Raw genomic sequence first — 23,585 nt, forward strand, 5'->3', positions numbered from 1 at the left:
TCAATATGGCAAGCTTCCTCTCATCTCATCAGAATATGCAGGACGTGAGAGAGTTAACCTCCAGCTGGCTACAACACAAACCTCCGCTGAGGGTTACTTCAGCCCTGTCACTGCTCCGAGTCCAGCCCAACCTGCCGGCCAACCGACCATCCAACGCCCCGGCGATACCACAGCCTGCCTCTGGAAGCCTGAGAGCTAACCAGCTAACCAGCTAGCTGCTAGGTACTCTCGTTTACGCAGTGAAATCTCGAGGAGCTCCAGGCAGACGGCAAAGGGAGCCGGCTAGGCTAAGCTAGGCTAGGCTAGCCCGCTAGCTGCTACTGCTGCTGCTACTGAACGGCGGTGCCGAAGCTAACTACTTAAGCTAACTGCACCGGAAAGTTCTTCCGCCTTCGTACTCCGTCCTCTCGCCGCTAGCTGATGTCAGGACCTGACGACAGTCTCACGTTAGACAGTAAAACAGGGGAAGTTAACGAACTATCACAGAATAAAGTGGTCAGATGTAAGTCATTGAAAGCTCGGTGCGGTTTAGCTGAGCCATCGCAGCGGGTTCGTCTTCTTCGCTGCTGTTCGTCGCTGTCGCCTGAAGCTCCGCCCCTCTGTTTACGTGACGTCACAGAGGAAACGACTTCCGGTGTCAACAACATGGTGAAGTTCTTCATCTCCTCAGGGACATTCTCTCATTTCCACCTTCTCTCCACATTAACGAGGTAATCAATGTATCGACAAATATACATTTTGATAGAATGGCAAGGATGTCGTTTACAATGTCGACCGGAAGTGTTGTTTACTGAATCGATGTTAGAAATGTCACAAGTTACTTCCGGCAGCTTTCAGTTTGAAGAGAAATACATGTGTCTGTCCAGGCAGGTGCATTGTTTTACCGTTTACATGTATTTACACACTCTGGTCATCTGGGTCGATAATCTGTCATTTGATGCTGTTTTCCCTCATTTATATTGTGGAGTAAGTGCTGCAGCTCATCGAGACCAACATTAATTCATAAACTGCCTTTTCAACTGCAGGATTAGTGTGATAATGATAATTCAACTACAAGATTTCCCTTTGGATCTGCACCACATTTGCACACACTCATAAATGGCAGTTCCCTAAAATGCCTGCTGATTATTTCATCATCATCCTTGAATTACTTTCTGAGAAAGTGAAAGTGTTAAACAAACACCGTACTCCCCCTGATCCAGATCTGCACATATCTGTCATTCCTTAGATCATGCCCCACCCCTCTACAACATTTCCTGGAATTTGGCTGAGTATATTTTGCATAATCCTACTTACAAAAAATAAGAGACATAACCTCAGCAAGTTTCAAATTTCACTTAGAATTCATCTGTATGTTAATGGCGTATTTCTGTGCCGCAGATGAAGGTGATCCAGCACTCTGCAGAGACACTGCAAACAGCTTTGGTCTCTGATCGTCAGGACTTGGCCAAACTTTACAGGAAGTACACAAATGAAGAAAGGTGTCTTCTGGAGGAGGGATTCCACCAGGGGCAGCCGGGTTCCCTCTTCCATCCCATCACAGTGCATTCTGACTCCGACTGGATCCCCGCTCACCCTGAGGAGCCTCAGGACTTTGAAAGCTTCTACAGAGATCCCTTCAGGAAGACCCCCGCTGCGAGCCACAACACTGTTTATATTCAAACCATCGGTGAGTATGTTTGTGTCAAATACTGCTAGCTTCCTGTTTGCCTCATGTCAGGTACAGAGTGACGTCCTCAATAGATGGCCATTAACAATGACTGTGTTTCTCAGTACCAGTAATAATGAAAAACCCTTGAGGATTAACCGGATTTCATTAAGATATGGGAGACATTACAGTGGAGATTTTTAAACTTTTGGCTTTAATTCTATCTTATGTTTCATGTAGGTTCCTTTGGGGAGGCGGGGGTCCAGACAGACCAGTATGTGGAGTGGCTCAGACAATACTGCCAGGCCTTCTTCTATGGGCTTTCTGTCAAGTTGCTGCCTGCAGTTACTGTGGCTGAAACGGGATGCTCTTTCCGTGTTAACAGCAACTCACACAACCTTCAGATCCTCACTGGTAAGTTAGGCAGTTTGTTAATTTTGTCTTTCGAGGCGTTTATGCTGTGTTTCATGTAGAAATTGGAGAGTGTTGAAGAAAAACACAGTCAAAACAGTCATCCCAAAGTATCATTGTCCATGATGTTGCTTTCTCATTATGGTTTTCTGTTGAAATGAAGGTGATCTTCTACGATTTCTGGGCAACAGGAAGCCAAAAGATGCTTTTTGTATTGTCGGAATCACAATGATTGACCTGTACCCCAAAGACTCCTGGAACTTTGTCTTTGGACAGGCGTCTCTCAGTATGGGTGAGAATTTTCCACAAGGCCTTAAATAAAAAGTATAACTGGTCCCTGCATGATGTTGTGGGGAAAGAGTCAGAAGTACAAATGGTAACCATTTCGGCTATTTTGTTGATTTATTTAGTTTAGCTCTCCTTAAATTGAGCAATGCAGCCAAGGCGCCTCACAACCTGAAACTTTTACTTTGAAGGAGAGTTGTCTCTGTTTCTGGATCTCCATTTACATCTGTACACTAAAGACAATGAAATCAACAAATACCACCTTTAAGAGACATTTTTCCACGTACAGCCTGACCAAATATGGATGAATATTACTTCATGCACGGACCATAATGCCCTCTGATTATTAATATTACAGGCTGCCACACAACACTTGATAATAATCCTCTTCCACTGCATCACAACATATTTTAAATCTGCATTTTGAATACCCTGATACATCCAGGACATGCACAGTGTTCATTTAGAAACAATAAGTAATCATTTAATAGTTATCGAATATGTTGTCTTATATTCATGATAATTGGTCTTTTTTGAGGTAATGTGGTTGTGCTACCACTAGATGGTGCTACATTAAAATTCATACGATCCAGGAGAGATTTTATTGCTCACCCTCATCATTGTTTTTCAACTGTGCACAGGAATGGGTGTTTTCAGCTTCGCCAGGTATGACGACAACTTCTACAGCAGAAACTATGCAGGTCGACTGAAAAAACTTCTGGAGCCAAAGCAGGGGGACTACTCTGTGTTTGACGGATATTACACTCCCCCCATCTCCAGCACTCTGCTGCTTCGTTCCTGCAAGGTTTCCAACAAACACGCTCTTCCACACACTTTTAATACTATGCACTTTTGAGTGGTCCTGCCAAAGGTCACCTACGTTAATCAGTAGATTTAAAACACTCAATACTGCTGATTTAAAGCTTCTTTTTTTTTTTACTGTGGAGTTACCAGAAAACCCCTAATGTGAAACATTTCTTTCCAGACAATGACACACGAGATCGGCCACATGTTTGGAATAAGGCATTGCCAGTGGTTGAGCTGCGTCATGCAGGGCTCGAACCATCTAGAGGAGTCGGATCGCAGGCCTCTGGATTTCTGTCCCATCTGCCTTCGCAAGCTGCAGGTTTCAGTCGGCTTCAAAATAGCTGAAAGATACAAGGTAAAAAAACCAACATAGAAAAAACATTGTGAAATAACAATAATAAGATAAAACCAGGTTCCTTAGTTTTCTATTTAAGTATTTTTACAGTGCAGATTAACATCCAGTAGTTTTCATCAGGTCTCTTCAGGAAAACAGTATAATAGTGTGTCCTGGTTATGACAGCACCGGTTCTACAGGACACCAGGCTTCAGTTGACACTCTACTGTGCCACATGTACAGAAGGTGCAGTCATGATACAAAAAGAGTACAAGTTGATCTGGTGGCTCACTATCTTGTTGCTGTTTCAAGGACTTTGGAATTTTACCATGGTAAGTCACTTAATTTATTGATTTACTGAATGAATTGAATGAATGCTTATCTGTGTTTATTAGGCCTTACTGCACTGGATGGAGGAGGATCAGAGATCAATATCCAGACCAGATGAGGCCTCTGTCTCTCAGTCTGCACTCTCCTGTCCCAAACCCACTGAAGCCTTTCATGCTTCTACACTTTGGCTCCACAGATGCCTGGACGTACTGGAAAAAACATGAACTACAGTGTTTTCCAGTGGATCTGGAAACAATGGAGAGGACAGTGACATCAAAATGTATTTAGCCCGACACTTTCATGTGCAATATGCAACAGATATGTGCTGCTTTTTGATATAAACCCACTTCTTACACACTCCTGACATTCTAAAAGTACTCAAAGTAAATGGTGAGAGACAGAAACAAACACACACAGATAGTATGTAGACGTGATCTCAATAGGACACGTCTTTTATTATAAAGTTTGACTAATTGTTTGAACCTCCTTGGTAGCGGTAGAAATGTTATGTAGGCAGATTGGAACCACAACTCAGGCCCCTGTGGTTCCAGACTGAATGAAAAAATGGGTTCAGTCAAGTGTAATTTAAAAAAAAAGATTGTTTTATAAAATTCTACTTAATAAATATTAGTTTTTATTAATGAACTTGCCTCTAAACTTTATAGTTGAGTTTCTATTAGTTCTAAGGTTGATGCATTTGAATGTTTAGAATAGAAACTATAAAATCTCATTGTCGTGCAACAGATCTTTATCACATTTTTGCAGTGAAAATGTCACATACACAAGAACAGTATTTTCAAGGTAAAAGTTTAAAAAAACTACACACATCTCACAGGCTCAAACGACTGTTTCATTATTGTGATTGAACTCGTCATTACAAAAATAGTTTGTGTCGGACACAGCAAATGACAACAGTGCATTGTAAGCTTGGTGACAGTTTGATTAAAAAAATAAACTTTTAATCACATACTCCTGAGCTTTATGCATTTTCTGTGCAACCCATTGTTCCTTGCAGCTACATTCGCTTCAAAGTTTTTCTGGCGTTCCTCAGGGTATCGATTACCAGCAGGTGATTCGTTTATTAGTGTTTAAAATCGCTGCATCTTCTCTCTGGAAAATCTAAAACTAAAAGCACCTGTCATGGTCCATTCAGGACAGGTCCATGACTTTCAGAAATATTTCACACCTTCATCCATTAAAACAAGACGGTATCAAAATCATACTGACTTGAAGCTAATTTAATTCATGTCACTTCAGCACTCTGGCAGTAGTAGTCTTTAAACAGCCTTTTATTCCAATATGGCTTGACCCTTTAATTATCCTCATCATCCGTTATTGGCTCAAGCAAATTGTATAACCTCCTGGACGTCTCCTGTGGCCCCCTTGTGGTCAGGGTTGGCCCCCGCTTCAGAGCAGTCCTGAGGGCTGTCAGTTCTGTCCCGTTTATGCTCTTCGCTCTGTTCCCCTGACTCCTCTTCACGTGCACATGCGTCTTCAAGCTGTTTTGAGGTCCTCTTCCTACAGAGGAATCCTCTCTTAGCAGGTTTTACCAAACCGAGGAACACGGAACTCAGCGCCATGCCGGCTGCACACGAGTAGAAGGCCGAGCCGTAGTTGTCAGTCACATCCACCAGCACACCTGCGGATAGAGGAGGATTAAAAAGGAAGCATTAATGGAGCAGTCCACTCAACCACCGTGTAATGTCTGTGACTGATATGAGAAATAACACCGACGACGTCACGGAAGCTGCTTTCAGACATGCACTGAAGGCATTTTCCGAAAATTTTCCAGAGGGGCTGAATGTCAAATAGACAAGAGGACAAATTTCAGAGTCAGTTGCTCCAGACATTTTCCGTAACTGTTCCTGCCAGCTGCCTAGTGAAATGTCTTGAAAATGTCAGAATGAGCCCATGTGATACAGCAGGAAAATGGCCGGAAAATTCAGCCATACTAGAGAAGACACAGACAAAGACATCAACTTGGAAGGATGTCAAGATTCAAGAGTTTTTCATGATCTAACGTGTCGATGTGCTGTAAACAAAAACATGTGATTTCCGCAGCACCACCCCTCGTCTGAAAGGACATTTCCCTGTTGTTGTGAATGTGTCTGACCCGGACCATCACCTGCTGCGTTCCTCATATGTGAAAGGCAAACTCCAGAGAAAGTCTGCACCCAATTTTACAGAACTTTTTTACAAAACCCAAAGTTCAGACTTCAGAGTTTGCAAGACATACAAGTTTACTTGGCAAGGAGGGTCTAATGAAAGATGCATTCAAGAGATTCAGAAGCTCGGCCCATAGTAAGGACTAAAGGTTAATGCATGCTGTTCTCTTTTGACTGTTTTTAAGCATGGTTATCAAAATTTGATTTTCGTCATGACAAGAACTATCCTTTAGAGATCAGAAGATAAAACCTATGGTAAAGTAGAACCTCAGTATCCTGGGAAACTTGTAATTAAGAGATAACGCTTACCTCCAAGTGGGGGTCCCGCGAGCCCGGCGAAGCTTTGTATGAACACGTAGACACCGGCAGCCGAAGACATCCTCTCTATGCCGACGACATCATCCTCAGCCAGTATGGGGATGTGGGTGCAAGCTAGCGTCCCCATAAAGAAACCGTACAAAGCACAGCACACAGCCAGCCCGTAGAACTCCGTGACCAAAGTAAATCCCACCAGATCTGCTGTCATTATAATGACACACAGCAAAAGAACAAGCAGCTTCCTCTTCTTGAACTGCTCTCGCGTCAGGATCCACCCAATGGCGAATCGGCCCAAGATTTCAGCCACAGCCATGGTGGAGAGCATGTAGGCGGCGCGGTCCCGCTCCACGCCCCGACTCACGCTCAGCTCGATGATGTAGAGCTGAGGGGCGAAGAAGCCCAGCGTCGCAAACAGCCCGAACAGACAGTAGAGAATGAAGTTGCACTCTCTGAGGATGGAGAAATCTATAAGTTTTGAATTCTTTGGAGGTGGCTTTTCTCCTCCTGATTCATCTTCCTCATCTTTCATCCTTTGTTTCTCAGGATCTCTGTAGTCTTTCTCCTCCTCAGCTTCTTTAATCCCCGCTTCACTGTTCTCCACATTTTCCTTCTCTGTGTCTGACCCTGCGTCTTTGTTCAGTAAAGTCTTCTCCTCTGCGCTGACGTTATCTCCACCAAATAGAGAATCAAAACAATGTACACCGGAGTCTCCGGTGCTTACGGAGCCCCCTGTCAACTTCTTGTCCAGACTGTATGAAGCACTTGTTGCATGTGAGATCTTGTTTGTTATAGAGTCCTCTGGGTTTGTGCCCTCCGCGGTCTCCTGTACGCTGAGGACTTCCAGTTCCTTTGGGGCTGCTCCGTCAGTCTCTTTCTTGTGTGATACTCCGGGCTGAATAATGATTGGCCGAAGCAAAACACCGCAGATAATGATGCTGCTTTGCATCGCTCCGATCACTACCATGGTGTGACGCCAGCCAATTTGGTCCCTCAGTGCAGAAAAGGCTAAAAATCAAGAAGAGAGTATTCATCAGAACTGCACATGGAGCATTAAGTATGAGGTGTTTGAGATCTGGCTTGTATATAAGCTGCTATTTTTACATTAAAAGTCCAGTGTGTGGGATTACTGGGGGATTTATAGGCAGAGATTAAATAAACTAAATGTAAATACAATAATAACTATGTTTTCAGTGTTTTAGTATTATAATAACCTGAAACAAAACCCTCCAGAAAGCCTTTTTCTATGTTACCTGGAGGACGATATAACTTTTCCTACATGCATGGAAGGGAAGAATGAGAATTGGCTGCAATGTACAACCTCACCACTACATGGCCCTGAATACTACACAGTGACCCTTTAATATCTTTAGTATCTATTCACATAGCACTTCTCAACTCAAAGAATCTACAGGCCCCTGTCAGAGGATCTCAAAGTGCCAGCAGGATTGTATGGGGATAAAAGATCCAAAATATACTGATGAGTCAATCCATTACGTGCCTTGTAAGTCATTATAAGAAACTGAAAATCTATTTTAGAAGCTAGAACAAAGAGGCTAAAACCGGGAAGTGGCCAATCTGGTTATTCTGGTTAAAAGAACACGATGGACGGACCTTGGTGCAGTCAGTACTACACGTACCTGTGCTGTAAGGACAAGGAGTGTGTTGACCAATGTGTTGGTCTGTGGCTCTCCTATAGACTGGGGGACTGTTTCAGCTGCATTCCTGTGAGTATTTACTGCAGTGGGACAGACTATGTGGGATTGACTTAAAATAAACTACCGTAGCCATGTTCATGCTTAGGAAGAAACATGACAGCCAGTGCAATAGTATGTGTGAGGGATGTGTTCGACAACAATGGAGCTTTGTAGCCTGGAGAAACAAGCTGTATACAGTCAAGCTTTGACTTGTTGATATCTGTGTCTCTTTTTGTGCCAAGAGGGAAAACATATGATAGATTTATATTTTAAGACAGCCCAAAGACTACTTCTCCTCTTCTACCTGAGAAATGTATATTAAAATGCATGGTTTTCCTCTTGCACTCACCTGGCGCCAGGGCAAACATGGACAGGGACTCTCCTGTGGACGCTACAGCTGTGACCAGAGACCGTCGACGTGAGAAGTACTGGGAAAGGATGGTCACAGTGGGCAAGAAGGTCAGACAGTAGCCCAGACCTGCACAGTGGAAAAGATGCAAGTGTTTAAGAGCAGTTTCATGTTAAGGATCATAGATGGAGACAAAGGAGCAGGAAAGCAATTCAATACCTGCAACTAAACCATAGGTCAGGTACATTTGGTTGATGGAGCTGGTGAAGCTGGTGGCAATGGTACCCACGGAAATGAGCAATCCTCCAATCATGACGACGGGTTGGAAGCCTAAGCGGCTCGTCAACACAGAGGAGAGAGGACCTGAGGACCAACAGGGGTAACAGGTCTGTTTAGAGGCGACAGCAAAACAGTAATTCTCAAAACGTCATCATCATTTCAGTCTCGACTTAGTTTTTGTGCCCTCGTATCAGCTGCACTCACCGTTGAAGGCCATGACAAAGACGCAGATGGAGACAATCCAGGAGACTCGACTGTTGGTCTCCCCGAACTCCTCCATCAGGTCCTGGAGGAAGATGCCGAAGCTCTTGATGGTACCGTAGGTGAAAACCTCCACCACGAAGAAGGCCACAGCCACCATCCATCCCCAGCCTCCATCGGGAGCCTCTGGGTACACGTTGGGCCCCAAGAAGCGCGGCACCTTGGTGCCACACAGTACCATGACTGGAAAAACAAAAAGGCAGTTTTAGTGACTGGTATAGTTGTTGAAAATGTCAAATATAAACTTCAAAATGTTGTTTAAAAAGTTGAAGTTGGACCTTTGGCCTCACACTAACAGTGAGTGTCTACAAATTAAAACAATATTTCCATATGTAAATGGGTTTGAAAGAAAAATTCAAATGCATTCATGACAGACCAAGTGGATAACCATCTCACCCCAGGTCCGATTGAACTAAAAACCAGAATGGTACTCAGTAGAGCCCATACCAACAAACAAACAAACAAAAGGGCAGGGGTGAAAACACAAGCTCCAGCATCAACAGAGCTGTGTGCGCCTCCGACCTTTCCGCAGGACATGAGTCAGCTTCAGGTGAGTCGGGCCTATTGTGCTTATTTCCCTCCCTATTTTTATCAGCTAATATAAAAAAAAGATGCCTCCTTACCAACCCACTGTTTCGTGTACAACAGCGTCTGTGCTGTAACTAAAGATGGTTATGATAGAGGTTGAAGTTCAGCCTGTCTGGCTGATACGAACAATTTAGTAAGATAGTTGCTAAGGTGTAGAGGTGTAGATCGTGATAATCTCCACTTAGGAAGGAGTGTGAAAGAATAAATAGGAGTGAAATATTACATAACTTTGGTTACAGTTTATCTCTGTAGTCTCCAACACTATGCAGTTGTCCAGGTGCTATTGTCTACATTGTTTTTGTTTGACCCCATACTTGTTCAGATTAGACTTTTACTTGTACAATACCCTGGCACTCATAAGCTGTACTGGTATGTTGAACTGATTTCCTGATTTCAGCTACTGACTTCACACACTCGAAGAAAACTAATATGTCTATTGACACCTGCTGTAAAGTTTACAGTGGTACATATATAGCTGCTTTAGACAAATACCTGTGTACAGTGTGTAGTTGTAATATTTAAGTGTAGCTAGCATTAATTTTTAGAACTAGTAACACTTGCCCAGCACATTTAAACCAATGTCATTACAATAATTAAGACATGAACTGACGTAACGCTCCCCTGCAAAACCACATGTTAAACTACAACACGATACATCTTCACAATGGATCACAAAACACAATGGATCCTTTTCTACAAACAATGATTTTAAAGTAAAAAACACCACTGAGTTACTTTTTTAAACTTTTCATTTGCATTATTATTAATAGTTCACTTCCGCAAAAATATTTTTTAAAGTAGTTTCCAAAAGAACTAATGAAATAAATTCCATCACAATCACAATGCTTTATCATTGCTAATTTATATTTATTTTATTGATCAAGTTAAAGGAGTGGTCATATTGACATGTTTAAACTGTTTTTTGGGGGGCTGGGGTTACTTAGTTAATTTTCATTTCCAATGCATTATTAATACTAGATTAATAGGTTGCAACATCATTTGTTACTTACTTTGTTAATGTATCCACCAACAAAAGGAAAATAATTTCATAGTTAGATTTTATACTTTTATTGTTTCAAAGTTTCAGTTTTTCATTTCATTCATTCATTTTCATTTGAACGATCAATACCACATTACTAAGTTGCAACTTAATTTGTTACTTACTTAGTGGTGTGAATCCACCAACAAAAGAAAAACCATTAGAAATGTTACATTTGATCATGGTATTGACTCAGAGGAGTCATATTGACATGTCAGAGCCGTGACGGTTTCGTGCTCGTGCGGCTGACGCAACGCTCTGGGAGACCGGCGGCTCGCGGGCTTCGTGCGACTCAAACAACGGGTTCGAACTGTGTAAGTACGTCGCGCGGAGCCTCGGCTTCCAGCCGCTGTTCGTGTTAACGAGATGTGTCGGTTAAGAAGGAGCCGAGCGGAGCAGGAGCAGCGTGTCTCACCTGTGCAGCGCCTCTCTCGCTCTTCTCTCTGTTTCCTCTTCGCTCGACTCGCGCTCCTGGGAACCGGATCGTCTGGTGTGTCGCGCGCGCTGCTGCTGCTGCTGCTGCAATGAACGGCAGCAGGTTTGACCGGCTTTTACGCACAGTCATGTTGTCGCGTGCCGGTGTCCACGAACATGCGCACACATGGAGACAGACGAGGACGCGCGCGGAGATGCCCCCTGTGGCTGGTCTCGAGGACACCCCCCACCCACCGTTCCTCTGGGGGCAGAAGGGTGAAAGATCTGGTTCCAACCAGTTCTTTCCCTCCTCCACGTGCGTCTGCAGATTCCCCACAACCCCCTGCTACCGTGAGGGGTGCGCACACACACACACTCACAATCAGGCCTGTGTGTGAGGAAAACTTTGTGAATGAGCGTCAAGCTAAAAAACAACCTCAAAATGAAGTTTTCAGTTTTCAATTATTAATTGTCTAAAATATGTATTTATTTATTCAAAAGTCCCAATTTCTCCATGTTCCTAGTTTTACGTCATTTACTTTCAACAAATATCGATACTACAAAAGTTCAAATCCATATCGATATAATGCGGATTGTGTCAGAGCAGCGAGGAGATGAGACAGTATTTTATCAAGTGTTTCATTCTCTGTCCGTAAAGAAGAGTTTAAAACCACAACTTTCACTCCAGCACAAAATCTGTTTTTACACTTTTAAAAGGAACAATACTGAGGCATTCATTGGGATAATTATCCGTATCAACCGACTTGAACAATTCAATCTTTAACTTTTTGCCCTATCGCCCCCGCCACATTGACTACCCAAATTCTTCAGCGTCTTTTGATGATACCTTTTGTCTTTTAAAGTTATCACAGACACGTTCAATTGTTTATTTTCCTCAGACTTCATATGGACCTGAGATCATGTCAATCTTGAGGTGATTTTATCGCAAAGATAATTGTTAATTGTCCAAATCTCTGACTCCACAGCCTCCCCACTAAATATTCCATCACTGTGACTGTCTATCTGTGTAAAATGACCATGACCTCACGTAAACTCTCAGATTGCATCAGTGAAACATTAACTTTCATTTTAGAATGGGGGGTAAATATTGTTTCGTTTGATCAATATTTACACTTGATGAAGAGAAGGTTGGGTTGGACCCATGTTTCCTGTTTACAAGGCATTTTTAAAGAAAGTTGGTTTACCACCGAAAAGTTGCCAAATAGTTCAGCTCCCGACTTTTTTAAAGATCACAATCTAAGTAATGTATTTTTGAATAAAAGGTATTCAGAGGTCAAATTGAATGTGTGCTAGTTTTTCAGAACATCTCATGTACGAGAGCTATCTGATATCGCTCAGTCAATTTCACCGACCACCCCTAACAAACACAATAACTTAATCATCCTGCAACCTTACAAATTCATGTCATTGGACATTTCGCAAGACCGTGCAACACCTGTCCAGTTCACATACATAGCATCGTGTTGCAAGCTGTGTATTTAACAGGGATTTGTTTTCGTGGCTTTAAAAAGCACAGAATGTACGATTGCATGGCTGGTCCAGAAAAACAACCGGTACATCAGCGTTTTCCTTATGTTTACTGTGCATTATAAATGGAGCTACTTGGTGAGGTAAATGATGTAGTCATTCAGCTACAGAGCACTCTTTCACATCATGTGAACCCATTCGGTCACAGTGTCAACAAAAACATCAACCCCAAAGGAATCCATTCCCTTAATGCCCTTAAATATGGTGAGTTAGTTCAGCTCAGTTCTGACTTTGTGTTTGTTGTATACAGTCCCACTCACAGTGTGTTTATATGCTAAGTATTTGTTTTAAATGACACCTATGTAACACTTGGCAGGTTTTGACCCAAAATGGCAGAGTCTTTGGCCCCGTTTCTTCTGACTGGGATGCTGCTGTGTGGGCTGCTGCTCCACGCGGTGTCCCTACATGGAGCCAGGGTCGATAATCCCAGCGAGAGGCCCAATTTCATCATCATAGTTGCAGATGATATCGGCTGGGGTGACCTGGATGCTAACCAGCCTGAAGCGAGGGCAAACAACACGCCTTACCTCAACCTGATGGCAGAGCAAGGACTAAAGTAGAGAATTAATACTTAATATCATTTCTGTTCTCTAGCACTGAATACCATGTGATGTCATCAGTGTCTTGTGTAAATCTACATTCATTTATCTCATTAAGTAAAAGCATGAAGCTTTTGGGGTTTTAAGGTATTTCAGTCTGTGACATGGTGGATATAGACTGCATCATTATAGGTTATTTATAAAAAAAAACTAGGTATTGAATAAGCTTAAATAATAAGTTGTGTTCCACAATTTCTCCTTCTGTCATTTCTCTGTAAAAACTCATTTTATTTTAATACAGATTAACAGACTTCCATTCCCCGGCCTCTACCTGCTCCCCATCCCGTGCCGCCATCCTGACAGGCCGCTACGGCCTAAGAAACGGAGTGACGCACAACTTCGCCGTGGGCTCTGTGGCCGGTCTTCCCCTCACTGAAGTCACGTTGCCCCAGCTGCTGCAGGGAGCGGGATATTACACCAGCATGATCGGGAAATGGCATCTTGGCCACAACGGACCATACGGTCCAACTCACAGAGGTAAGTGCAAGCTTGACATTTACGCCACTAATCTGTGAAGACCTGGCTGAACGTCACAGCCTCGGATCCGGCAGGCATTTGTCAAAGAGGTTTTTGGGTTGAAAGAAAACATTCATCCTTTCAAGTGAAAGCATAGAGATTGATTTCAGGTTTTGTTTCTGTGCAGGAATGGATGATAAAAATAGATTCAATTTAATGGTCTTTGAGGTAATTTGTTAAGCTACAGTAGAAACAAAGACGCTTTTGTCAACATAAAGGTGAGACTGATAAAGTTTTCTGAAACTGCAAGAATCCAAATGTGGAAACTCCGGCTGTTGCTGGCCATGGTATCATTCATAGAAGAGTAAATTGATTGTGTATGGGTTAGGGTAGATTGATGTGTTTATAGGGCTCTCTTCTGTCTTATCGACCTCTCAAATTGCTTTACAGTACAAACCATATCCACCTATTCACACACATATTCATACAGAGCCATTTTAATTTAGCATTAATTAAGCATTTAAAGAATTTTCAAAAATTTATATGACACATAAAACTGTGAGATAGAAGCTAACACACACTCGTATACTTAATTTTCAATTGCACTGCATCTTTCCAGTTCATTGCTAAGACTCTTTCCTATCGAGTGTGAGCTGGTGTCTTGTGAGACGCCACATTTCCACTGGACCCTTCCACTTTAGCTGACTCAGTGGCATGGTCATTATAGCAGGGTCACAGCAGTTGGGACTCTAAAGAGGGATTGTGTGGAGCCACCACAGAAATACATTATGCCCTCAAAGTCATGTCCTCAGGGGATGTTTTGCAAAAGGCACAGTTCCGCAGTGTGATGTTAAAGTCGACCAGGAGTAACACAAAGTGATATCCTTGTGCCTGAATGGTTGAAAACCAATGCAGCACACTACCACCACATATCGACCTTTACAACTGACCTGTTGGATTGGGTCATATCTGTCACTGTCTTATTCACTGTCATTTGGCTGTGGTGGAAATTAATTACCACCAGCTTTTATATTGTAATAATTATTCACTTTCAATCAGTGGCGGATCTAGGATTTCTCTAAATTGGGGGCCATAAAGGCATTTTGATCAAAAAGCCAGCGTGGTTGCAAGGGTTAATAGAAGAGCACACAGTGTACAGGATTAAACCCTTGTGTATTGAGTTTGTGTGCCACAACAGAAATACTTGCAGCATTTCCTTTTGTCTCCCGTACAGGTTTTGACTCCTACTTAGGTATTCCATACAGTAATGACATGGGCTGCACTGACATACCAGGATATAACCTGCCCCAGTGCCCCCCCTGTGACACATCTGGACCTCAAGTGCTCAGGTGTGGCTCTGCACTCCGACTTGACACTCTCACATAAAACTTGAAGTTGTTCTTCTGACGGATGTTGTTTTGTTAGACATTTAAATTAACATTTGTTTCTAGTGCCATCCGACCTCTGCAGCTCATTCAGAATGCAGCAGCTCGACTGGTTTTTAACCTACCTAAATTCACTCACACTACTCCGCTCCTCCGCTCCCTTCACTGGTTACCGGTGGCTGCCTGCATCCGTTTCAAAACATTAGTCGGGTCCAGTCTACATCCAGGACATGGTCAAACGTTATACCCCAGTCCGTTCACTCTGCTCTGCTTCGGCCAATCGGCTTGTTGCTCCCTCACTGCGAGCTAAACACTCATCAAAATCACGACTGTTTGCTGTCCTGGCTCCTAAATGGTGGAATGAGCTCCCCAATGACATCCGGACATCAACAAACTAAAAACACACCTCTTCCAACTATACCTTGAATAACATTTTTAAACTAACAAATTAGTAGCACTTAAATGGCACTTACTTATAGCACTTTGTAGTTTTGCTTTTTTGAAGAAATTGTACTTTCTCTATTCTTGTTGTTCTGGGTTTGTACCCTCATGGTTGAATGCACTTATTGTAAGTCGCTTTGGATAAAAGCGTCAGCTAAATGAAATGTAATGTAATGTAATACACAATACAATACAGGGTTAATCCTGGATTTTCAGGGTTACGACTACTGACCAATCACATCACTGGAAAACAAGACCGATTACTCCTACTGGATCCTGATGGGGACCAAATAGTTACAAAAACATATTTTTTTTTATAGTTTGTTAAAAAAAAAGCGAAAATACTCTATAAATAATAATATTACAGTATATCCTTAGTTGGACTTAACTGGAAATTATTTCTAGTACTTTTTCCTATTTTAGTTATGTTATTATACTGATACTACATATGATTTTTTATCTCGTCATCTGGTTTTTCATCACTACGTTCAAGCACCTAGTCTTTCAACTTACGTTTTGTGAGTCCGGGTGGCAGGGCATTACCCAACGTTCCCGGCGGCAGGGCATTACCCGAGGGTCCAGGTGCCAGGGCATTACCCAACGTTCCCGGTGGAAGGGTATTATCTGAGGGTCCAGGTGCCAGGGCATTACCCAACGTTCCCGGCGGCAGGGCATTACCCGAGGGTCCAGGTGCCAGGGCATTACCCAACGTTCCCGGTGGCAGGGTATTATCTGGGGGTCCGGGTGGCAGGGCATTATGTGTTCAAGGACCAACACTGGTAGATTGTAACTGTAGGAATTAGTTGAAGATATAATAGAGGAAGCATCAATTCCCCGTGTGGAGACGATGAGAAACTGAACATTGAAAATCTCAGCAGCCTTTGTAGAGTTACAGTATGTGATCACCATAGGTCCCACATAGTGACATACTATCCAAGTGTGCGTCCCAGTCATTCCCATCAACATAGTGTGACAAAGGTGTTCCATTTCACCGAAACGCTATTTGCCTGTCAGAAACTTTCTAAAACCAAGCTAGGTTAGCTAGTGCTGTGGCTGTTAGCATAAAGGTTTGAGCTTTATTATTAATCCCTTGACTTTTTATATTAGTTGAGAAGCTAGCCTTCTCTATAGTGAACTCTAAATGAGAAAACATATAAATCCTGCTTTGAAGATTAATAAATATTTATTCACATACCTTACAATGTGATTCCTTCCATCTAGTGTCTTCTGCACACTGCAGCCAAAAGGTGTTCTATACAGACAGATGATGTTGCAGGTAAACTTCCTGTATATAATATAATATATATAATATATATATAGAGAGAGAGAAGGCTAGTTACTCAATGTAGTTTCCTACCATAGCCTTCATACCAGTACATTAGCAAGCAGATAAAATGCTTTATGGTGAAATATATTTATTACCTTTTCTTTCTTTTTTTTCAAATGTCAAAGCCAGTAGAGAAGAAGACATCCATTTTTGTTGGTTATTACATAATGCACCATATTGTTACATTTCGTGCATTTTCTAATAACTACTGCATTATGTAATAATTTATTACAAAATGCAGATAAATTCATAACATATTGTGTTCATGTTGTTTATTACAAAATGTGTAAGATTATTACATAATGCAGGTGTTATTACACAATGAAGTGGTGTTATTAGTTTTATAACCCTGTAAAACCCAGAATTAAGCCTGAAGGTCTGGTTAACCACGTATTGTTTTGGACAGGTCCCTGCTTGAATTTTTTCATGTACAAACCGACTCTTAAAAACAAAGTATCAACTGCTTCCTTTAGGATTGTAAACCCCTGCACCTCCAAATCATTTCACCACTTGACAACATAAGTCACACAAACACTCCCCCCCCACACACACACACATTCACAACTTATTATGTTGTTATGTTCTAGGTTGAAGAGAAGTGTGCATGAAGGCTGTTATTCCCAAGTGGGCCTTCCTCTGATCGAAAACCGCAGTATAGTGGAGCAGCCGCTCGATCTATGGACACTAACGGAGCGATACAAATCTGCTGCAACCAGGATTATACAAAATGCAAGGTACAATACAGCAGGCAATAGAAATTGTCTCCACTATGTCACTGTGTGTGTGTGTAGCAGAGGACCCCAAATGCAGTTGCACAAAGAAAACTTACAGTCAGATGGGTGGATGACCAGGCAGATGAGTTGAAAGACAGCATGCAGGGGAGCAAACAGGGAACATCACCGACAACAAAAGTCAACAATGTGTCAAAGACTGTAGGGCGATGATAAAAGTTGCAGGGTTGATTTGGGATAGAGAAACTGGTTTGTGTGTATGGGCGGGGCAGGACTGGTGGGAACATGGAGGAAGGTGTGAGGACATCTTGTGGGTGAGTGCAGGAAGGCAGGTGTCGGGAGATGAGGGGAAGCTGGAGACGGGGAGCAAAGGGCAGCAGCAGCACTGTGTTTGTTCATAACTCGGCCACACCTCCAGAATTGAAGAGGGCTGAGGAAATTCTAATGTCTACATCATCATAAATCTGACAGTATAAAGTATTATTATCGTGTATACATGTTCATACAATAATATTGTGGATCACAATATGGAGTCAAATGAATTTCTTCTATTGAGAAAACAGTATGAAAGATGTTGATTTATATCTTTACCAGAGTGTGACTTAAAAACTTGGGTGGTTCTCTGATGTTTCTGAAGCTTTAGGGCATAAAGATGGATTTACTGAGTCTAATCGTGCAGTTTTTTTGTTTTAGTCAAACAGGTCCTCATTCCATAATCAAGGCTGGGCCGGGCAGGGCATGGTTGGTTTATTTAGATAACACCATTCTCACTCAAGGCAAGGCACAAGGCAAAGTGCTTTGTAGAGGCACAGAAATACATTCGAAATAAGACATTAGAAGAAATTAAAACTACATTTAAAGGACAACAGAACAGAAATAAATAGCCCCAAATTGCACATACTCATAGGATAAGATCCTTATTTCTTGGGAAATTGGTGAAAGTGTCAAAAAAAAAACTATCATGTTAAGGAAAGTGAAAAACAACATTCCTTAATCCGGGTCAGCATTTAATGGATTCTTTCTTGGCCCATGTCCCATCCTTCCACCAAATCGAATTGAAATCCATTCGTTAGTCTTTGTGTAATCCTGCAGACAAACAGACGTAGGGGGAAAACATAACCTTATTGGTGGATGTGATGAAGGATTTAATAAGAAGTTCCATACATAGTGTATTCATATATAAACTGGCAGTTTTAGCAGACCCAAAGTCAGAATGAAAAACAGTAGTTTTCCTTCGTGTTCAGTTGTAGGAAATTCTCTGTCACTGACTTGTTCAATGCTCTAATTCAGAAGATGTGAGGCAGTTCCATCATGTGGTGGCACTGTAATGAAGAGATGAGTCATCTGCAAAATTATGATCATAGATGTTATGGTATTCCATAATCTGAGCAATCGGAGCATGTGGGTGTCGAACAAAAGAGGTCAGAGAACAGACCCTTGAGGAACTCCAACACAGAAAGTAAACTTCTGTATCGGCCGTGTTCTTCTTTTTACTAAGCGGCCAGTGAAACCTGGTCTGTCAAGTGCTTCTGCTTCTCTTTCTACAGAGAGTGTGAAACATGAGAACTGAAACAAATGAATGATAGCTTAGAATAGACTGCCTAGTCAAACATATTTGTTAATATAGGAATTGAGGCAGAGACACACACACTCACACCCTGGTAATGTATTCTTAAGAAGTTCCCTGCACTGTTGTTTCCCATGTCAACTTAAAATTGGTAACCTGATCACAGCAGGACCAAAGCTACTTTATTCCTAGAGGCTGTAATAATACAAGTAAAGGTCAGTGTCCCCTATTCTCAACTCTATGCTTCATTACCTTCTACACCATAATAATAATACTTATAATAAATACATTCTGGTCTGTGGCTGTTTCTTTACAGTAGCAGATCTGCAGTCATAACAACTTCAGTTTGCCTGTGTTTGGTTTGTAGTTGTTTTTGCCAAAATATTACCTGCGGACAAACTCATTTGTACAATTGCACCCAACTACAGTTAACTGCCTTTCACATGCACGGGTATGACCACAGGCTGGGAAATGATCAAGCACTGCAGAGCATAAGTTTAACCACCAATCAAGATGTCCTCCTTTGTCACAATGAAGTCATATCACACTCAAGTTCCAATTCTAGCATTTTTGTATGGTATTTAATGGTGTTTAGTGTTTTTTCAGATAATAGTAAAGTTCTTTAGCTAATACACATGAGTTGCTTAGACTTGGCTACACAGGATGGCATCAGTCTTTTCTTGGGAATTGTTATTACAAAAAAGATAAAATAATATCAGCTGGATTCAGTAGCGTATGAAGCCTGGGATAATAAGCTGCCTGAGCTAACCCCCATATCGGCTTATCTGGAGGAGCTTGTATTCCCTATGGCACCTTAATAACAAGCAGTGCAATAAATTAGCTCTGTGATATCTATGATCACTTCCTTTGTGAAACTGTCGTTGTTCTTTTAAAATAAAATTTTAGTTAATTGTCTAGTTGTCATAGTATTGATCAGGGAGTGGAGCCATGGTATCGAGGACCTGCAATACACGTTGTCCACCTATAGGTCTCAGCGGTCAATCATGACATTTCACAGATGTATCGTCAAATGACAAATTAAAACCAAACTTCCACAGAAAAATTTGCCCCCACAAACACCAGTGTGATCAGAACTACTTTAAATGACAAACATTTATTTGAAATGTACTTTGACTTTTTAGTTTGGCCCATGTCCCATCCACTGAAATGGAGGAGGTAGGGTTTACGAACAATATTGCTTCCAGCCACTAAGGGGCATTTACAATCATTTGGCTTCACATTTTGGGAACTGTCATGTCGTCCATCTTTATATACAGTCTCTGGGGATGACCCAACAGTAACCTATAAAGAAAAACAACATACGCTTTAAAGTAGGTAATCTGCACCTTTGTGCACAACATTGAATGTTATCACTGTTATATCTTATGGTGCTGCTACAAGTCAGAATGTCTTTAAATCAAGAGCAAGTCCTGTCATAAGATCTTTCAGAGAAGCATTTGTCCATATAAACTGTGTGACACTTTATTAACTGTCTCTTCAGGGAGCGACGGCAGCCCTATCTGCTATACATGGCTTTGGCTCACATGCACGTTCCGCTGGCTCCTCCACTCCCTCCGGACACCACCACCACCGCTAACCACCCGAATGACTGCACAGTGTACAGTGCCAGTCTGCGGGAGATGGACAGCCTGGTGGGGGCAGTAAAGAGCACTTCTGATGACACAGACAAGAACAACACGCTCATCTGGTTCACTGGTGAGTCCACTGGATGAGCTGTGTCTGTTCTTTGACACTGCTATTGTATCTGTTATTGAAGAAATGTCGTGTGTGTGTGTGTTTCTAGGTGACAATGGTCCTTGGGAACAGAAGTGCCAGTACGCAGGAAGTGTGGGACCTTTCATAGGGAAGTGGCAGACCAGCAGAGGTATAGAAATATAGTTTATAATAAAGTATGCTAAGTAGTTTGATAAGAAGTTAACTGGTTTTAGTTGGTTAACATGCTGGGAGCTGGTTAATATGTGGTGGAATAAGTTCTCACATCCTTTGCTTAAGTAAAATTATAAATACAGTTGTCTAAAGACACAGTGAATTGGACTGAGGGTAGTGAGAAGGACAGTTGATCTGACAGTTGCTCTATATGAATTAATGATTTAAAGATTATTTACCTAATGAATATGTTGTGGAAATGTTGGGAGTTTGTGAAAGTAGAAAACAAAAAGTACCATTAGAGGTAATAAAATCAAGACAGCAGCAGGAATAGAACAGGAATAGACGTTAAAGCGACAACTTTGAAAAAAGTGGAAATGGTAATTGGATGAGAAAAGTCAGCATCGGCCTGTGGGTCTAACGGCGCGCACCGCTCCAGATGTGCTGTGGTTTTTATAAAGGCTTATTGGTGAAGCACAGACTTAGCAGCTCACTCTTTAGAGGATCTTTATTCCAAAGGAGAATGATTCTGTCGATGTATGACTGCGAAAATTTCTGTCTCTGTCGACTCCGTGTAGAAGGTAAGCTCGCCAAGTATACAATCCTTTCAATGTCTCGGTGCAGAAAATGCATTTGGTTCAATAGTTGTCGTGGGGGAGGGGGGCTTATCAGGGAGGCCAGTGTTTACCACCTATAAGGGCATAGATGTATATGACATGAAAACCATTTCTACCACCGGACCGCAACAAAAAGCTGCTGGATGAGTTTAACACAAAATCCCCAAAATTCAAGCAAATGGATAGGCGAGGATATGGCTTCACTATGCATATTTTGTGGAGCTGAGAAAACTATGCGGACGCAGTAGCAAAGGCCCAAAGCTTAAATATACAGCAGGCTGTGGTGTTTGTCTTAACTGCGTATTCATAAAATCACACAAGAGGTTGTAATGTGTTCAGTTGCATGGTAGTGGCTGGAGCTGCTGTACACCATATTGCTGTGAATCCTCATATTCCTACACTGATCTTTTTCCTGCGTGTGAGGTGGGGGCTCGGCTAAGCGGACCACCTGGGAGGGAGGTCACAGGGTGCCGACAGTGGCCTATTGGCCTGGAAAGATCCCTGCAAACACCACCAGCTCTGCCCTGCTCAGGTTCTTGTATTTATTTTACCAATACACAGAGACTCAAATACTTCAAATACTAATGCTAATACTTCTCTTCTTGTCTTTGGTTCCTCTTGCAGTGGGATGGACATCTTCCCAACTCTTCTGTCTCTGGCAGGGGTAAAACCTCCCGCAGACAGACCTTACGATGGCATCGATGCAACAAATATCCTCCTGCAAGGTGAACACAGAGGTCATGAGGTAAGAGCTAGTTTTTGCTGTTAATCTCATTTTGGTGTACCCTGACTCTCGCCTAGCGTCAGCTGTGATTGGCTCCAGCCCTGCATTAGGATCTTGCTGCAGACATTAAGTTCCTCTCTCCTTTTTTTGGTAGTTTCTTTTCCACCCTAACAGTGGCGCTGCGGGGAGGTTTGGTGACCTGCAGACGGTTCGATCAGGGAAACACAAAGCGTTCTACATCACAGGTCAGTGGCGTCCACGACACTAAGTGCTGACCCAGTCCCAATATATTAAAGCCATATATATATATATGTATAGCAGATGTAATGTTGGTAGACATGTTTTACTAAATTAAATGATCTAATGGTGATGGTGGTGCCCCCCCACCGTGTTGGATGGTATGCAGGACATAATGTCCTGCATACCATAGTGTGGTATGTTCTCTCTGCAAGATTTTAAAGGTTAAATGAGAGCAGCTGCTTTTTTGGAGTGGAGGAATATGAATGTAAAATGAGATTCTGGAAAGTAGCATACGTCATAAGTGGTATGAGATAGTTAATATGATCATTTGTGACAAAAATGTGACACATGAGAAAAAGTATACTAACACACATCTCTGTCCCCTTACAGGTGCAGCTGAGGCATGTGGGGGTGCAACAGGGAGCCAGCAGCTCCATGACCCACCATTGATATTTGACCTAGAGCGTGACAAGGCTGAGGAAACACCCCTGGACGCCGGGACACCTGAATACCGGGCGGCAGCAGAGAGGATCGCATGTGGGAGGGAGGAGCTGTTGTGGGACATAGCCACCGACGAGTCTGTTTCTGCAGCCGACTACAGCACTGACAAATCAGCAGCACCCTGCTGTGACCCGGGTCGGGCTGTCTGCCGCTGCCACCCGCCTGGCCAAGGACGGGAACTCGCTCACAGAAAGAGAAGCACACAGATGTGAGCCAACAACATGTGGGGACAAATATCAGCTCTCGGGATGAGCTCAGCTGTTTGTTTGTAGAATGGGCTTTTTGGGAGGTTCAACGTGCAGATGCCGGAGACGTGTAAACAAGCAGAGAGCGCAAATAGAAGAACTCTGGCCTGTGATTGGCCGGGTGGCGGAGAAAAGGTCCGGGTGAGGTAGCCCATCCATAAGGTCAATCATTTCATCTATCAAAACATGAAACAGTTCAGACGTGCTAGTCAATGGGTCATATTGTTGCAATGTTAATCATTAGAAAGCCTCGCTGTTTGTTTAACAATGGACTTTGCAGGCTACAAACACATACATTTGTTTTTTGGGGGTATTTGATGAGATTTAATAGGACAATTTAATATCATCACAACTTAATAAATGTTACTTTTAACAAATCATAACTAGACAGTGCA

The 23,585-nt window shown here is 42.4% G+C and overlaps 3 protein-coding genes across 7 annotated transcripts; 2 read left to right on the forward strand and 1 right to left on the reverse strand.

The window, feature by feature from the left end:
* The first annotated feature begins 572 nt into the window (after nt 1-572).
* Nucleotides 573-4,782, forward strand: LOC118100631 (archaemetzincin-2). 3 transcript variants are annotated; one of them, XM_035145941.2, is made up of 8 exons: nt 573-710; nt 1,229-1,271; nt 1,381-1,669; nt 1,889-2,062; nt 2,223-2,351; nt 2,986-3,149; nt 3,330-3,506; nt 3,881-4,782. In XM_035145941.2, the coding sequence occupies exons 3-8, from the start codon at nt 1,381-1,383 to the stop codon at nt 4,037-4,039; spliced, it is 1,092 nt and encodes a 363-aa protein (XP_035001832.1). In that variant the 5' UTR covers nt 573-710; nt 1,229-1,271; the 3' UTR covers nt 4,040-4,782. The 3 variants fall into 3 exon arrangements, with proteins under 3 accessions (XP_035001832.1, XP_035001834.1, XP_035001835.1); XM_035145943.2 differs by having other exon boundaries at nt 1,229-1,669; XM_035145944.2 differs by lacking the exon at nt 1,229-1,271 and having other exon boundaries at nt 578-710.
* LOC118100626 (monocarboxylate transporter 7) lies at nt 4,546-17,629 on the reverse strand. Of its 2 annotated transcripts, XM_035145934.2 has the most exons (8): nt 17,508-17,629; nt 16,547-16,603; nt 15,865-16,141; nt 8,825-9,064; nt 8,561-8,704; nt 8,342-8,470; nt 6,290-7,303; nt 4,546-5,454 (listed from the first exon to the last, which is right to left on the reverse strand). In XM_035145934.2, the coding sequence occupies exons 4-8, from the start codon at nt 9,060-9,062 to the stop codon at nt 5,156-5,158; spliced, it is 1,824 nt and encodes a 607-aa protein (XP_035001825.2). In that variant the 5' UTR covers nt 9,063-9,064; nt 15,865-16,141; nt 16,547-16,603; nt 17,508-17,629; the 3' UTR covers nt 4,546-5,155. The 2 variants fall into 2 exon arrangements, with proteins under 2 accessions (XP_035001825.2, XP_035001824.2); XM_035145933.2 differs by lacking the exons at nt 15,865-16,141; nt 16,547-16,603; nt 17,508-17,629 and adding an exon at nt 10,924-11,180.
* Nucleotides 10,722-23,573, forward strand: arsg (arylsulfatase G). Of its 2 annotated transcripts, XM_035145935.2 has the most exons (11): nt 10,722-10,822; nt 12,787-13,026; nt 13,311-13,546; nt 14,760-14,874; nt 17,266-17,412; nt 20,478-20,692; nt 20,781-20,861; nt 21,904-22,012; nt 22,105-22,225; nt 22,359-22,449; nt 22,835-23,573. In XM_035145935.2, exons 2-11 carry the CDS (start codon nt 12,800-12,802, stop codon nt 23,155-23,157), a joined length of 1,665 nt encoding a protein of 554 aa, XP_035001826.1. In that variant the 5' UTR covers nt 10,722-10,822; nt 12,787-12,799; the 3' UTR covers nt 23,158-23,573. The 2 variants fall into 2 exon arrangements, with proteins under 2 accessions (XP_035001826.1, XP_035001829.1); XM_035145938.2 differs by lacking the exon at nt 17,266-17,412.
* Nucleotides 23,574-23,585: the final 12 nt, after the last annotated feature.

The sequence above is a fragment of the Hippoglossus stenolepis genome, chromosome 21, assembly GCF_022539355.2.
Source record: "Hippoglossus stenolepis isolate QCI-W04-F060 chromosome 21, HSTE1.2, whole genome shotgun sequence".
Lineage (NCBI taxonomy): Eukaryota > Metazoa > Chordata > Actinopteri > Pleuronectiformes > Pleuronectidae > Hippoglossus > Hippoglossus stenolepis.

Coding starts and splice junctions, on each gene's coding strand:
- LOC118100626 (XM_035145934.2), bottom strand. CDS start 9,062: ATGGTACTGTGTGGCACCAAGGTGCCGCGCTTCTTGGGGCCCAACGTG. Junction 8,471..8,560: donor GACCTATGGTTTAGTTGCAG/GTATTGAATTGC, acceptor TCCACTGTGCAG/GTCTGGGCTACTGTCTGACC. Junction 5,455..6,289: donor CGCGGGACCCCCACTTGGAG/GTAAGCGTTATC, acceptor CTCTATCCGCAG/GTGTGCTGGTGGATGTGACT.
- arsg (XM_035145935.2), top strand. CDS start 12,800: ATGGCAGAGTCTTTGGCCCCGTTTCTTCTGACTGGGATGCTGCTGTGT. Junction 13,547..14,759: donor ATACGGTCCAACTCACAGAG/GTAAGTGCAAGC, acceptor TCTCCCGTACAG/GTTTTGACTCCTACTTAGGT. Junction 22,013..22,104: donor ACCAGCTCTGCCCTGCTCAG/GTTCTTGTATTT, acceptor TTCCTCTTGCAG/TGGGATGGACATCTTCCCAA.
- LOC118100631 (XM_035145943.2), top strand. CDS start 1,381: ATGAAGGTGATCCAGCACTCTGCAGAGACACTGCAAACAGCTTTGGTC. Junction 2,063..2,222: donor CAACCTTCAGATCCTCACTG/GTAAGTTAGGCA, acceptor GTTGAAATGAAG/GTGATCTTCTACGATTTCTG. Junction 3,150..3,329: donor TGCTGCTTCGTTCCTGCAAG/GTTTCCAACAAA, acceptor ATTTCTTTCCAG/ACAATGACACACGAGATCGG.